At 32.8% G+C, this 15,122-nt stretch overlaps 3 protein-coding genes across 3 annotated transcripts; 2 read left to right on the forward strand and 1 right to left on the reverse strand.

Annotated features, from left to right (window-relative positions):
* Nucleotides 1–4,352: 4,352 nt before the first annotated feature.
* Nucleotides 4,353–6,065, forward strand: LOC120283476 (U-box domain-containing protein 4-like). Its single transcript, XM_039290170.1, has 2 exons — nt 4,353–5,767; nt 5,887–6,065. The coding sequence occupies exons 1-2, from the start codon at nt 4,793–4,795 to the stop codon at nt 5,938–5,940; spliced, it is 1,029 nt and encodes a 342-aa protein (XP_039146104.1). The 5' UTR covers nt 4,353–4,792; the 3' UTR covers nt 5,941–6,065.
* A 4,823-nt stretch (nt 6,066–10,888) lies between these two features.
* LOC120249270 lies at nt 10,889–11,344 on the forward strand. Its single transcript, XM_039257779.1, has one exon. It carries the CDS (start codon nt 10,889–10,891, stop codon nt 11,342–11,344), a length of 456 nt encoding a protein of 151 aa, XP_039113713.1.
* Nucleotides 11,345–11,740: 396 nt separating this feature from the next.
* LOC120283556 (probable strigolactone esterase DAD2) lies at nt 11,741–13,076 on the reverse strand. The gene is made up of 2 exons (XM_039290261.1): nt 12,609–13,076; nt 11,741–12,331 (listed from the first exon to the last, which is right to left on the reverse strand). Exons 1-2 carry the CDS (start codon nt 13,013–13,015, stop codon nt 11,902–11,904), a joined length of 837 nt encoding a protein of 278 aa, XP_039146195.1. The 5' UTR covers nt 13,016–13,076; the 3' UTR covers nt 11,741–11,901.
* Nucleotides 13,077–15,122: the final 2,046 nt, after the last annotated feature.

Genomic DNA, 15,122 nt, shown 5'->3' on the forward strand with positions numbered 1-15,122 from the left:
TGGAAATTTAAATATTTTTTTCTTTTCAGTTAAATATTTATTTTGAAAACACTAAAAATTATGAAGATAAAAATATTTTCATTTAATGAAATAGAGAATTGCACTCAAAGGTTAATAGGGATGGTATGCATATTATCACTCTTTTAATAAGAAAATTGACATTTTATTTTATTTTTATTTTTATTTTCAATTAGACAGAGGGGGATTCGATCGGTAACGTATCTATATTCTTCTTTCAATAATAATAATAATAATAATAATAATAAAACATGCTTTTAAGTTAATACTTAACGGATCCGGATCCGATAGCACTAGAGATCGGAGGATCCGGTCCAGCGTCCCTAATAGAGATGAGGCCCGGGGTTGGGACCGGATGCGGATCCGAGGAGACGCAGTCGGATCCGATAATCTTCGAGGGGAAATCAGCATCGGAGTGGCAGTGGCCGGATGAGTCGTTGTGCGACCACTTCGAAATCATGCCACGACTACTAGCACTGCCTTGGTACAAGCACTCGTACTTGCTCCGATCTCTGCTTCTCTTGATGGCGTGTATTACGAACGGTACCAAACCTTCCATCTTTCTTTGCTAATCTTAATTAAGCATCTAATGCAATCTCTATGTTTAGTTTTGTAGGCATTCTTTGTCTACCTATAAATATAAATAGTGATTAATTAGGCCGGCTTATAATTATTGCTTAAATAGGCCGGCTTTCAAATATTAAATATAAATAGTACTGATTAATAACATCCGATATGATTTCAGCCACTATTTTCATATTAAAAAAGGTGTGTTGGGTTGCCCCTTGAAAAGTTGAATGGATTACATTACATTGGTCTGTTGTATGGGTTGTTATGTTTGTTAGGTTGATTGTGTCATCCTTCATGGGTAGATGAATGGTTTGTTATCATATCAAAGTTGTTTCTTAAATCAAATGCTTTTAATTTTAAATAATCGAGTTATATTGAACACATGACCTTGATCAAGTTACTTGTATTGGAATGCCTAAAATGGAGAATATATTGTGACCATTGGTCTGGTTTAATGAATATTAGGATCATACAATGTATGATCATACATTGTAACATTATTAATATATGCATGAGTCATGCGTAACCCCTGGTAACCACAAACATTTTATTTGTAACATTATTAATATATGCATGAGTCATGCGTAACCCTGGTAACCACACACATTTTATTTGTGTCTTCATCACGCATTAAAGGGTCGTTTGGTTTGCGGTAACGATATTACCGTGGTAATAAGATTGGGAATGTTATATGTCCAGGAATATTGTGGTAATTCATGATAACCATGTTTGGTTGGAAACTCATGTTAATATTCTAAATTTTCCAAAATACCCTTATGTCTACTATTTTATACAAGTTTAAATTTAAAATAAAATAAAATTTTGGATAAAAATTAAATTTTCGAAGCTAAACATATTCCAAAAATAATGTTATTTAAATTTAATTTTTTTTATCCAACAAATAAAGTATGAAAATTATTATATTTAAACAAACGGCATATTTGTCCAAAAAATATTTCAGATTACCACCCACTTGGTAATCCAACATAGCCACCTATTTTGGTGGTAATGGGATTACCAAGTTTCTTGGTAATCTTCCAAGGTTAGTAATCACAGATTACCATCAATATTACCACCACTAATAATCCAAACATGGTAATGTGAAAAGATTACCACGTAAACTAAACGGCCCCTAGAGGAAAGTCAAGGATTCCGCATGAAAATTAAATATTTTTTTAAAAAACAGATTATATATTAATTTTTTTCTTATCCAATTCAGGCCAATTAAAGGCATAGCCCAGACCGGCCCGGTGGGCGGACCGGGTGGCTCGGTGCTTAAACCGGTCTGGATCTCTAATTAGACCCCAATCAATCCACTTTGATCCTGTTTGACCCGCTTCGACCTAGTCAAACCCGGTGACCCAGCCTAGTATCTATAACCCGACCTAGTAAATGATAAATGGCCTTTTTCATCTTTTTGATATTTTTTTCTAATAAGTTGAAGGGTATATATGTAATTTTGTCAAATTTGTGTTTATTCCTTTTTTTACTATTTCCAAATAAGTGATTAACAATTGTTTTTTTTTTCTATCAAATTATTGATTTGATACTACTAATAATTCATGAATATTATTATATATCATTATATAATTAAAAATAATTTATAATTTAAAAAAAAATTTAAAATATTTTGATCCAATTGACCTAAGACCCAAAGCCTCGACCAAGTCAATGACCGAATTGAGTCTGATAACTATTCTTAAAGGTCTAATTGGATAATGACACATTTGAAAAGTAAACTCATAGTTTAAGAGCATCGAATATCGATCACATCTCTCTTAAATTGAGATCATAATAGGACCAGTTTTAGGCATAGGCTACCAAAGCAAGTGCCAGCGCCTATGATTTATCAAGGCCCCATAATTCTTTTTTTTTTTTTTTAAATTAACATCCCCGTATATTATTATATCTAAACAACCATATTGTTAGGAATTTAACTATTTTTTTAAAATATAAATTTGATCTTATTTGATTAATTTATGATTATATATAATTATATCAATACTCTTTATCATATTATCAAGATTGAGCCCATAATTTTTTGGGCTCACAATTCATTATTTTTCTCAAAAAATATATATATATATATATTGAAATTTTTTATTTATGGTTATTATTATTATTTTATCAATCTAATCATATTGATAAAAATACTTTTTCAAAGAAATATTAAACTCTGACTATTTTTTATAATCTGTATTTTTTTTGTATTATATAATTATTATTTAAACAAATTATTTTAAATTTTTAATAATTTTGCCTAAAGTCCCACCTGCCCTGTATCATAATAAAAACAACAGAATCAAGAGTCAAGAATGCTTTAGATGAAGAGAAACCAAAATTAATGCGGTCTGTAAATTCGTCTTATTTTTCTCAAAATGCTGATAAAAAAGTTATTACAAAAAAAAAAACTTCCTTCTTCCGGTCAACGCATGCAGAACATCAGTCTAGGTTTTGTGGGGCATTGGAAATGGAAATATTTGTCCATTTAAATCGAACAACACACTGCTCAATATAATTCTGAATGTTTCAACCTTGGTTTTGTGTGAGATATAAAACTGTTAAATAAGATGAGCAGAATTAATAAGAGTGAAATACACACAAAGAAAAGGCAAGTCAATGACCATAATGTTCATGTTTTTGTATTCTCCAAGTTGATGAGAAGATTAAGATATAAATAAGGACAAGTCATAGAATGATTTTGTTTTCTTTAACTATATTAATTTAGTTTGGGAGGTTTAGTTAAGAGAGATAAGATAATGACCAAAGTTTTCCTCATTCCTTTTTTTTTTTTACATTTATTATTTATTTAATTATCTATGATAAAAACTGACTGTTTCATTGAAATCAACAAGCGATTAAAAAATAAATGAATGTTAGGTTAATACAAAAGCTGATGGTGCAAAAGGTATTTTCCATTATCCATCATGAGCTAAGGGATTGACATAAAGAACGTCAATAAATTAAGAGAGAACATAATTAGTAGTACTTAAAAGAGATGATTGTTAAAGATGTATTATTTGTCTTTGGTGGCAATCGATTATCTAAAAAATTAACTTCTTTTTTTATAAAAATTAATAAACTATTAACAAACAGATGAAAATAAACAAGATAACGACTAACTACTTAGTAGGAATGAGGATAAAGATTAACAGTTTTGATCAGGCCCAGCATATATGAGGGATTAATTGATTTAATTCATTGGCGTCCAGTGTCCACGGCAAATGAGCTTTAAAAGGGAAAAAAAAAAAAACATTGGGTCCCACTTGAATGTTCCTTTGATTCCTATTTTGTTTCATTGTAAGTTAAATGACAAATTGAAAAAGACCATGACAGTAGCACAAGAAAATTTTGTTTCTTCATTACTAGTTTAGTTAAAGAAACTTCAAACATAGCACAATAGAATTTTTGTTAAAGAAAAAATAAAAAATAAAACATTCGTAGCAGAATAGACATTTTGTCAGCCTAAATGGAGGAAAATTATTAGTGAAAAGGAGGGCATTGAATTAAAATCAAACTGAAATCCTCAAGATTGAAATTTACGAAAAGTGGACATCATTTCTTTTGACTCTGATTCCATACATAATTTAATTAAGATCAACAAAAAAATGCTATTGATTATTTTTAAATAAATTTGTTAATTTAAAATAAATTAAATATTGTTGTGGTATGCCTTGGTCAAATTTTTTTTTTTTAGAAATACAAATAACCCAATTAATTAGGGTATGTGTAAAATTAAAATTGATCATTTAGCTATATGCTCTCACTTAAAAATATGATATTCGGATTGTAAACCTGAGTTTATATAAAAATTCGTTACTATTATATTATAATTGACAAAATTTAACTTGGGTCAATTGATACCCTATAAGAACCGATAACCTACACTAAAGTGGATGTATTATTTTTGTAATTGAAAATAAAAAGATAATTTCTATGTGATTAACCAGCTAAAATTAACATTTTTTTTTGGGTCAAATAGTCACCTAAAGCAGAAACCACACGTGCAAGACCAATGAATGCCACGTTTCATAATGGACACATGCGAACTCAATCCATGGTTCGTGGCACGTGTCACACTACTCACTGACATAGCCTCCTCCCTCTTTTTAAAGTTCTCACCTCGCCCGCGTAACCACCAAGTAAAACCCAGCAAATAAACACAAATTGAATAAAGAGAAAAAGAGAGAGAGAGAGAAACCGAATGGAAACTGAGAACCCAGTGACTTACCGGTATATGCGTCGCAACTTCAACGACTCCGCTGGCGACCCCGGCGGCGCCTTCAGCGATTGTTCTTCCTCCTGCGCCGGCGGCACCACCACCCTCCACCACCGCCTAACCCCTTCATCCGCAACCATCTACTCCGACGAATCCCTTCGTTCCCTCATCTCCGACCTCGAATCCCCCTCCGTCACCATAGACACGCAGCGCCACGCCGCCATGGAGCTCCGTCTCCTCGCTAAACATAGCCCCGAGAACCGTTTCCAGATCGCCGGCGCCGGCGCCGTCGTCCCCTTGATCTCGCTCATCTCTAGCCCCGACTCCCTCCTCCAAGAACATGGAGTCACAGCGATCCTCAACCTTTCGCTGCTCGATGAGAACAAGGACCTGATAGCCGCCGCGGGTGCGATCAAGCCCTTAGTCCGCGCCCTCCGATCACCCTCCCTTGCCGCGAGGGAAAACGCCGCGTGTGCGCTCTTCCGCCTCTCCCACTCCGACGCCCTCAAAGCCACCATCGCCCGATCCGGCGCAATCCCACCGCTCATCTCCCTTCTAGAATCCGGCCGGCTGCGAGCGAAGAAGGACGCCATCACGGCACTCTACGCGCTGTGCTCGATCAGCGAGAACAAAATCAGGGCGGTGGAAGCGGGGATCATGAAGCCTCTACTGGAGATGATGGCGGAGACGGACGGGGAGTTGGTGGACAAGGCCGGATGCGTGCTGAGGAAGGTGACCGGGGAGGAGAAAGGAAGGGTGGCGGCGGTCTCCGACGGCGGGATCCCGGTGCTGGTGGAGGTCATCGAGGTCGGCACACAGCGCCAGAAGGAGATCGCCGCGGCCGCACTGCTCCAGATCTGCGAAGGCTCGCCGGCGTACAGCGCGCTCGCCGTCCGCGAAGGCGCCATTCCGCCGCTCGTCTCGCTCTCTCAATCCAGCACCTCGCGCGCCATGAAAAAGGTATCCCTAATCCTCTAAATACCACTCTTTCGGTTCCGGTTTTCCGTTCCTGGTTTTCCGTTTAAACGGCGTGAATTTGATTAAGTTACTAATTATTGATTAAATTTGTTAATTACCAGGCGGAAATGCTAATTGAGATGCTTAGACAGCTGAGGACAACGGAGGACTGTTGAGTATTACTACTAGGCCAAATAGAATATTGACACGTGTAAGATAAATGAAGGTGTAGATAGGAATTGAGTGTGTGTGTGTGCATAATTTTAGTCTTATTATTTAGAGCAAGAGTAATTTTATGCTAGGACTAGGAATGAATATATATATATATATACATATATTAAAATTTGTTGAAAAAGGCTGGGTTTTTAGTGCGGATATGCTGGATAATTTTATGCTTATCATGATCGAACAAGAGAGAAGCTAATGCCTTGGTTTTGAATGGAATTATACAAAAATAATCTCATTTAATTAATTAAAACAAGCAAAGCTGAAGATTATAAAAGTTTGAGATGGGTTATTTACTTATTTGATGAAAATGAAAATATATTAGTGGTGGGGTGGGTCAGGTGACTGCAACGCTGCAAGTGATGAGATACGTGGTTTTACATCTGTCCCTGTGAATCATATTCCTCGTTTAACTGGAAACTTCATCTAAAAAGCATACCTATTATTCTAGGCTAGTCATTTCAAGCGCAAGATGTCCTTTGCTGTGGCAATCCCTCCCTCTCTTCTTTGGATGCACATAAGGTTTGCATCAAAGAATTACTTCAAATTTTTATTTTATTTATATATATAAAGATATTTGTTTTACAAAACAAATTAAAAGGTTTGTTTGTATTAGATTTTGAAAAATCCAAAATATTTTTTTATAAATTAAGTACTTCTGAGTTTAAAAAAATTATTTGTATTGATTTTTCTGTAAAAACAGAAATTAATCTACATAACCCATAGTTAGGATTAGGATGAGCTCGTCTTGGCCATTAGTCGGAGTTCACTTTAAAACAAGCTCAGTATGATAGAAGTGAGCTAGCACTTGTAAGCTTGTACTAAATAAAAATAAATAAAATTTTATTTTTTTTAAATTTATTGGGAGTGTATTTGAAAAAGTAATAATATAACGTTTACCTAACAAATCTTATGCCCCTAAAAGCTCTTTCCAAACTCTTGGACACTTCAAAATCATTTCCTTTTTTTTTAGTATGTATACATTACAACTTGAAGTAGTTAATTAAAACTATCTCACCAAGCTGTCTCATTTTTTTTTGTTCTGTTTATTTAACAAATTGTTAGCATCTTAGTCTCACACCAAAAACAGAATCTTCATCTTCTATCATCAACTCTCTTTAAACTTTTTATTTTTTTTATTAATATTCCTTTTTGCTTGCTGTCACCGGATAAGATTTGTTGTGTTCACCTAACGCAAGCATATTAACTAGTGAAAGATCTATAAATTAAATAAGTTAATTAATGATTGAACTCCAGAGTCTTGTATAATAATGAAGAATAATGACACCGGAGGATCTAATTTGATGTAAATAAGGAAACAATTCCACTAAATGCATATCCAGATGAGTCATGAATGTACTAAACTTTGGACTGACTTGACATTAAAGTTGAATTTTAATTCTTATGTTTTAAAAATAAGAGCAAATAAAATTTAAAAAATATAAAACTGCAAATTTGTTTTAAACCATCTTAAAATACTTTGATTAAAATTTTAATTTTTTTTAAAAAAAAAGATTCCTCCATCAAAGATATGGTGGACAAAAGAACAATAGCACTGGCCCTTCCTGTGATCTCTTTCTTCTTTTCATCTTTCCATCTTTCCCACCCCCCAAAAAAAAAAATTAAATAAATAATTAAATAAATACAATAGATAAATAATAGGAAAGCAGTGGCTCAGACTCAGCGACCATTACCAACTACTAATCTCTCTTTCACTCTCCAAAAGCTTGTGATTTTTTATATTTATATTTATATTTATTATTATTATTATTATTATTATTTTGGATTTTTAGGCAAGTGGTTAAAACTTATCTTTCAAGCTTTGCAGACGACTTATATTGTCAAGCTTTTTTTCGCATTAAAATGTCAGTTTTACCGCGTTGCTTGCTCAGCTGATAATAACCTTTCAATATTATATATATATATATATATAATATTTTCATTGGGATTATAATTTCAATGCTTGACTAGAGAATTTCATTCAACTCTTAAAATAAAAGTTTTATATTTATCTAATATGAAATTATGTTTTTAACATAGAAATTCTGAATCATTCCTTTCACAAATTGAAAGAGAAGTGTTGGAATGTGAAACTTCAGGCATCATGAGTTAAATTTCAATGCTTCATGGGCATATAGAATACTACAAATGATTAGTACTGAAAGGGTATCCGGGTGCATATACACAAGGGGGGAAAAACTTTTCCAGGGCATTCTATCAGCTTCAAATTTTTATTGAAATTATCCGTGGGAGATAAATTTGTTGGGTTTATTTTTTTTATTTTTTTTAAATAAACATACAATACAGAAAATATAAAAAAAAAATAACATTGTGTAAGGTTTTTTTGAAAATAATAATTTTTCTCATCATCATTATTTATTTATTTTATAAAATGTGATGTACATGTACAATTAGATATTTAAAGAGTACACACTGGGTAATATGGGTTGCCAATGCGCCCTCGCCCAGACTACACAAGAATTGAGTTGTAAACCTGCACCTATGACTATAATCGGGTATTTTTTGCACCACTATATTCAATACATTTTGAACTCGACTAATAAATAACTCTTAAACCAAATGTTTCATAATGGTCAATATCATTGGACCAATAGCTCTTTGATTCTTATTATTATAGCGATTACATAAAAATTTTATCTCTGCAATATAATGTTTAATGTAAAATATATGATTGGTCATAATCCAATCATGTTTCTCTCTAAAACAGAACCCTTTCAAAAGTTCAGCATCCCAAATAGGCTTTATTTATTAATTATATCCACTGGATGGTTGAATTGTTTAAGCATATGGTGGCCGGGCTAGTTATTGCATAAGGAACTCTTGAAACTTAATCCAACTGTTTAATTAATTTTATTTAAATCTTTACATTTTATAAATAAAATAAAATAAATTTGGTAGACTGTCAATTTATTTTCTAAAAAATAATTGAAAATACAATGAAATATCTTGGGATGCATATTTTTATGGATAATTTAGAATAAAATTTCAAATCAATGATTAAGAGACATCAACAGATATTGTTAAATTCTAACATATTAAAAAAAAAACATAGATAACTCTTTTACAGTGAATAGCTTGTCCATTTTATGTATGGAAAAGAAAACATATTTGCTTTGATGGTAAGCAATATTATAAAAACTTTAACAATAAACATTATCATTCATTAATTCTTTTATTATAAATAATAATAATAATAATAATAATAATAATAATAATCAAGTTTGCAATTAATTTATGCTTGTAACTTATCATGGAGAATCTCTAAAAATGTTAATCACTCTAATGTACACATATATTTAAATAGTTGTATAATCTTATTGGATAGGGTTTTAAGAAAAAAATTAAAATTTTTTAAAATTTTTTCTATAGCATTTATGTGTTTGTTTTGTTGCATTTTATGCAATGAGATATATTTATTACCATTCATTTGTTTGCATTAAATATTTCAAATTACAATTATAACAAATATATTTTTATTTTGTGAAAAAAATAATCCAGCTGTTTGTTTATTGATTGGAGTTTAGTTATTAGAATCGGGTGAAATATCAAACCCTTTTAGACTCTGAATCTTAAATAAATGGCTCAATCATTGAGTCATTCCACTCGATGTTAGGTTAAATAAAAAAAATTTAAACTTTTATTTTATAATTATGAACTATTTTTTAATTATATGATATGTAATATATATATATATATAATATTCATTACAATTTGTTAATTATAAAATAAATAATTTGAATGAAAACCACACTTTGTTAATTAATTTTTGTTTATATTAAGTATAGTATTAATAATTAAAAAAATTAATTGCACTTATTTGTTTGTGGCATAATGTTCATGAGATTTTTTAAAACTAAATATGCCAATAATTTGCATTATATGGAGTTATTTAATTATAATTTTTACTATATCTTTATATACAATATTGACTCAAACCCCTCAAAATTATAAAAACATGATGCAAAACAAGAGAATTCACCTAGTTAATTTTATTAGATGTAGTTAATTACTATGCTTGTATTAAAATTTTTGGGTCTTAGTTGTATACAAAATTCAATAAAAAAAATTGCTTGTATATCTATGTAAAAATGAATAATTATTAATATACATTCATAAAAATCATATTTATTTATATCTCACAATAAAACAATTTTATTTAAAATTTGACTATATTAGCCGAGCCGTTGCAAATTTTGAATATAAATTAGCTTTTGTGTGGGCTATTTTGAATTACTATTTGTATTTGTTAAAATTCTGATAATACCTTTCACAAACTGAATTATAACCTCCACCAGTAAATAGTAAACCCTTTTTATTAAGTTTTGTTCACAGGTTTAGCCTATTTTGAGTTGTGTTTTATTTAAAAGTGAGTTAAATGATAACTATTGGTATAAGCCCATGCACTCATACAAGCCCATAATGGAAAAACGCACATAATATGATCATATATATATATAAAGAAACTATTTGAGTTGCCTTACATATATCTAGATAAGATTCAATTTAAAACTTAATTATAAATTAAAAAAATAGTTAAAAATTAAATTATTTTTAACCCTTGACAGTAATTTCCTACTTGGATTGTTCAAATCCCGCCATAGAATTGAGATTAAATCATACTTAATTCTATTAGCCACAGGATAAAATTAAATTGAATTTATCTTTATTTTCAAAATTAATAATTTATTCCGAAATAAATCCTAACTCTTCCTTAGAATCCAAAGTTTGCCTTGTTCTATACTTCTATTAGTAATCAAAACAAGCTTTATAATGTAAATATATACACACACAATGACACAAAAGTATTAAGTCTAATTATATACTTTGAAACATCCAAAAGCCTTCTTCATCCTCTTCTTCTTGCTTCCAGATTTAACAATGGCTTCACAAGCTATTGAGTTGCATCGACAAGGGTCCGAAATCTACCATGGCGACGCCGAATGTAAGTCTAGATACATTCAATTGTTTCAAGAACTGGGCTTACCTGATGGTCTTTTTACCATGAAAGATGTTCAAGAATTTGGATATAATCCTTCTTCAGGGTTCATTTGGTTCATCTTAAAAGAAAAGCAAAGTCATAGTTACAAGAAGATTGACCGTACGGTGATTTTTGATAAAGAGGTTACTGCTTATGTTGATAACAAAAAAGTAAAAAATATTTCTGGTGTCCAAACTAAAGCACTCATATTTTGGATCAATGTAGTTGAAATTTTCGCCGATGAATTCTCGCCGGAGATGATAACTTTTGTGAGTGGCATCAAGGGTGTTTCGGAAAAATTTCCTATATCTGCTTTTGAGCTTGAAGAAGAATGTGATAATCTTGTTTATGTTTAGTAATAAACACTATCAAATTTTGTAATTTTTTTCTTTATTAATGAATTTTGTTTTTAACAAGTGAAAATATATTATTATTTTATTTATTTTTATTATCAATGTGGAGTGGATTAATATATCCACTACCTTACCGGCTGGAAGGATGAAAAATATTATGCTTATAAATTATAATATTTGTATAGTAATATAGAATATCCACTATTTTACAGGCATGAAAAAGTGCTTATTATCTTACAGGCTTGGAGGCTTGGAGTGGTGAAAAATACATCTATAAGATTTGACACCTAGACCATCAGGCGGCTGTTGATCTAACACAATAAAATTATTTTAACATTTCAATTATTATTATTATTATTATTAATTTTTTTGTTGATCCTTGAAAAAAATTAGAAAGTGTTGACCTTCAAATATTTTCTTCAATAAACATGCAAAGATCAAACTCATACGTACGGACAATAGAGACGTACAATAATAATTTTATAAATATAAAGGGGCATATATGCAAAGAAAGCTTCCACTATTCCAAGAACGATCGAGAGAGAGAGAGAGATGAGTCATCACCGCGAGAGTGCGCGGCGGAGCACTTGGATGAGCAACTGGGGAGCACTAAGGTGCGGGAGATGGCCCTCAGTGTTGAGGATCTCGACGGAGGTCCGACCACCGAGATGGTCCTTGAGGTACGTCGCCACCGTCACAGGCACCGACACGTCCCTTGCGGTCTGCACGATCACGCACGGCGAGCGCACCAGACCCAGCACGCCACGCAGATCAGTATTAAAGACCGTGCGCGAAACGAACAAAGAGATATCCGGCCTCATGTTGAACAACGTCCTGCTGAACTCCCTGACCGCCGCCGGCACATCGGCCCCTACCGTCAGTGGCGCGAATCCCCTCACCCACGCCTCGTAGTTCTCCTCCATCGCCGCGAACACCCTCTCGATCTCCCCTTTCTCAAATCCTCCGTGGTAATCCTTGTCATTCAAAAACCTTCAAATTGAAAACCTTTTTAAGTGCACATCACCTGTTCGACAAAATGCTCAACATATTTTTCTTTTCTTTGTTTCTTTGTTTCTTTGTTTGTTTGCTTGTTTTTGGGGAATATAAACAATTCATTTTCATCTATTGATAACATTGGCTGTTCAATTTGGTCCTTTGATTTAATAAATACATTGGGATTTTTTTTTTTCATTTCAACCAAATATAAAAAAATGATTTTTGGCCCAAATTTCTCAAAAATCCTGAAAGAAAGGCTTTAACTTTTAACCTGGGGGACGCGCCGAGGAGGATGAGCTTAGAGAAAAGATCGGGGCGGCGGATGGAGGCGAGGATCCCGATCATGGCCGAGACGGAGTGGCCGATGAAAGCGCAGCGGTCGATGTGGAGCGCGCCGAGGATGGAGACAAGGTCATCGACATAGGCATCAAGGGTTGTGTACCGACGGAAGTCGAAGTGATCAGGGTTGACGCTGCCGGCGCATACGAGGTCGTAGAGGATGACCTTGTAGTCACGGGTGAAGTAGGGAAGGATGCGCTGCCACGCGGATTGGTCGGTGCCAAATCCATGGGAGAGCACGAGGAACTTGTCGCCGGAGCCGACGACCCTCACGTTGAGGATTTCCAAGAGTTTGTTGGGTGCGCGCGAGGTGTTTGTCAAATTGCCAATGCCTTTCATTTTACTCCAAAAGGAAGTGGTACTTTGCTTTGCTTTGCTTTGTTTAGGGTGGAGAATGAGATGTGAGTTTTATTATACTATTACTTATTTATTTATTTATCACACTTTCTTTTCTTTCCTTTACTTTTTTTTTCATTTTCTTCTAAACAATCTCAACCACAAATATATATTCTCTTTTATTATATATATATTTTTAAAAATATTGACAATTCATCTGAACACATACAATATATATATATATATATTTCTTTTTATTTAAATCATAATTTATTTATTTATTATTTTTTATATTTTTCTTGTTGTTCTAACAATCTCAGCCACAAATATATATATATATATTTTGATAATATGGATAAATCATCAGAGCATATGTTTCATATATATATATATATATATATATACTTGAATCATAATTTATTTATTCATTTATTTATTCCTTTTTTTCCCTGGTTATTCTAACAATCTCAGCTACAAATATTTTTTTTTTTTAATAATATGGATAAATCATCTTAACACATACATTTTTTATTTTTATATATTTTTTCTTTTTTACTTGAATCATAATTTATTTATTCATTTATTTATCCCTCTTTCTTTTTTTTCCTTGTTGTTCTAACAATCTCAGCGACAAATATATATTCTTTTTTGATAATATAGACAAATCATTTGAACACTTACATTTTTTATATATTTTTTCTTTTTTACTTGAATCATAATTTATTTATTCATTTATTTATCCCTTTCTTTTTTCCTTGTTGTTCTAACAATCTCAACCACAAATATATATTCTCTTTTATTTCATATATATATATATATATATTTTGAATAAAAGTGGATAAACCACTAATTTATTAAAAGGGAAACAAAAGTACAAAAGTGCTAAATCCTCTCACTAGAAGTGAGGGAAACAAAGTATAGAAGAGAAAGCAAAGAAACAGAAAGTAGAGGGGAGTCTAAGCAGGCGGAAGACGTCGTCTGGCATCTCAGGCCTATTTAGAGATGTAGTAGAAGTAACTATGCCGGAGCAGTGTCGTGGTCGGGATCGCTAGCAGGATTTGAGGCTCTAGCGCTGTAGAAGTTGAGTGAGCGCTTGATTGATTGTGATGCTCCATTGAGACTTTGTTGATGTCTGTCGGCTGCTGTTGAGAACCAAGAAAGAAGCATGTTAGCAGTTTTATAAATAATATTGAGATGCGAAGATGCAGTCAATTGAAAGATGCGATTGTTTCTTTCAAGCCAGATATTCCACAGGATTGCACGGGACGTGAGGTCCCAGAGGATTCGGCGCTGAGGGACCAAGGATGGTATCCAAATGGTCCACAGTGAGGGAATTGTCTGTGGAAGAGAGTTTGCTTCTAAAATTTGTGAAAAAAGTGCCCAGATGCGTTTAGAGAATTCACAATCGATGAAGAGGTGATGAAGATTTTCAGATGCATTGTGGCAAAGGACATAGGTGTCGGTGGAATTTTGGAAATTGTAACCTTTCTTGAAGAGATTTGAGAGAGTGAGGATTTTGTCTTCCCCAGCAAGCCAACAGAAGAGAGTGATTTTGCTTGGGCAGTGAATTTTCCTGAAAAGGGGATAAAGCGGGCTGCGTATTCCACCATCAATGAGAAATTTATAAAAAGATTTAACAGTGAATGTGCCACTTTTATCAAGGGTCCAAGTGTGAACATCATCTTCAGTCTGGGTGTAATCAGATATAATTTCAAGAAAAGCAGATAACATGTTGGGGTGGAAGTGGGAAATAAGAGTTCGGGGTTGTTTAAAAACTGAGTGAATTGTCTGATGGTTATCCATGGAGTAGTGCAATCATTGAAGAGATCGGGCCAACAATCTTTAAGACGAAGTCCAGCATGCCAACGATCAGACCAAAGTGAAGTGTTAGAACCATTTCTGATGGATTTCGTGATGCATGAACGGAAGAAAGATAATGTGGAAGTCACCCCTGCCCAAAAAAAAGATTTGTTTCTGGGTGGGTTATGAGAGGATTCCAACAGTGTTACTTATGGAATAATTAGCGTGGATAATTACATATACATTATATATATACTTGTTACATAATTTATTTATTTATTTATTATTTTTCTTTATTTTCTTTATTGTT

Source organism: Dioscorea cayenensis, chromosome 19 (assembly GCF_009730915.1).
Source record: "Dioscorea cayenensis subsp. rotundata cultivar TDr96_F1 chromosome 19, TDr96_F1_v2_PseudoChromosome.rev07_lg8_w22 25.fasta, whole genome shotgun sequence".
Lineage (NCBI taxonomy): Eukaryota > Viridiplantae > Streptophyta > Magnoliopsida > Dioscoreales > Dioscoreaceae > Dioscorea > Dioscorea cayenensis.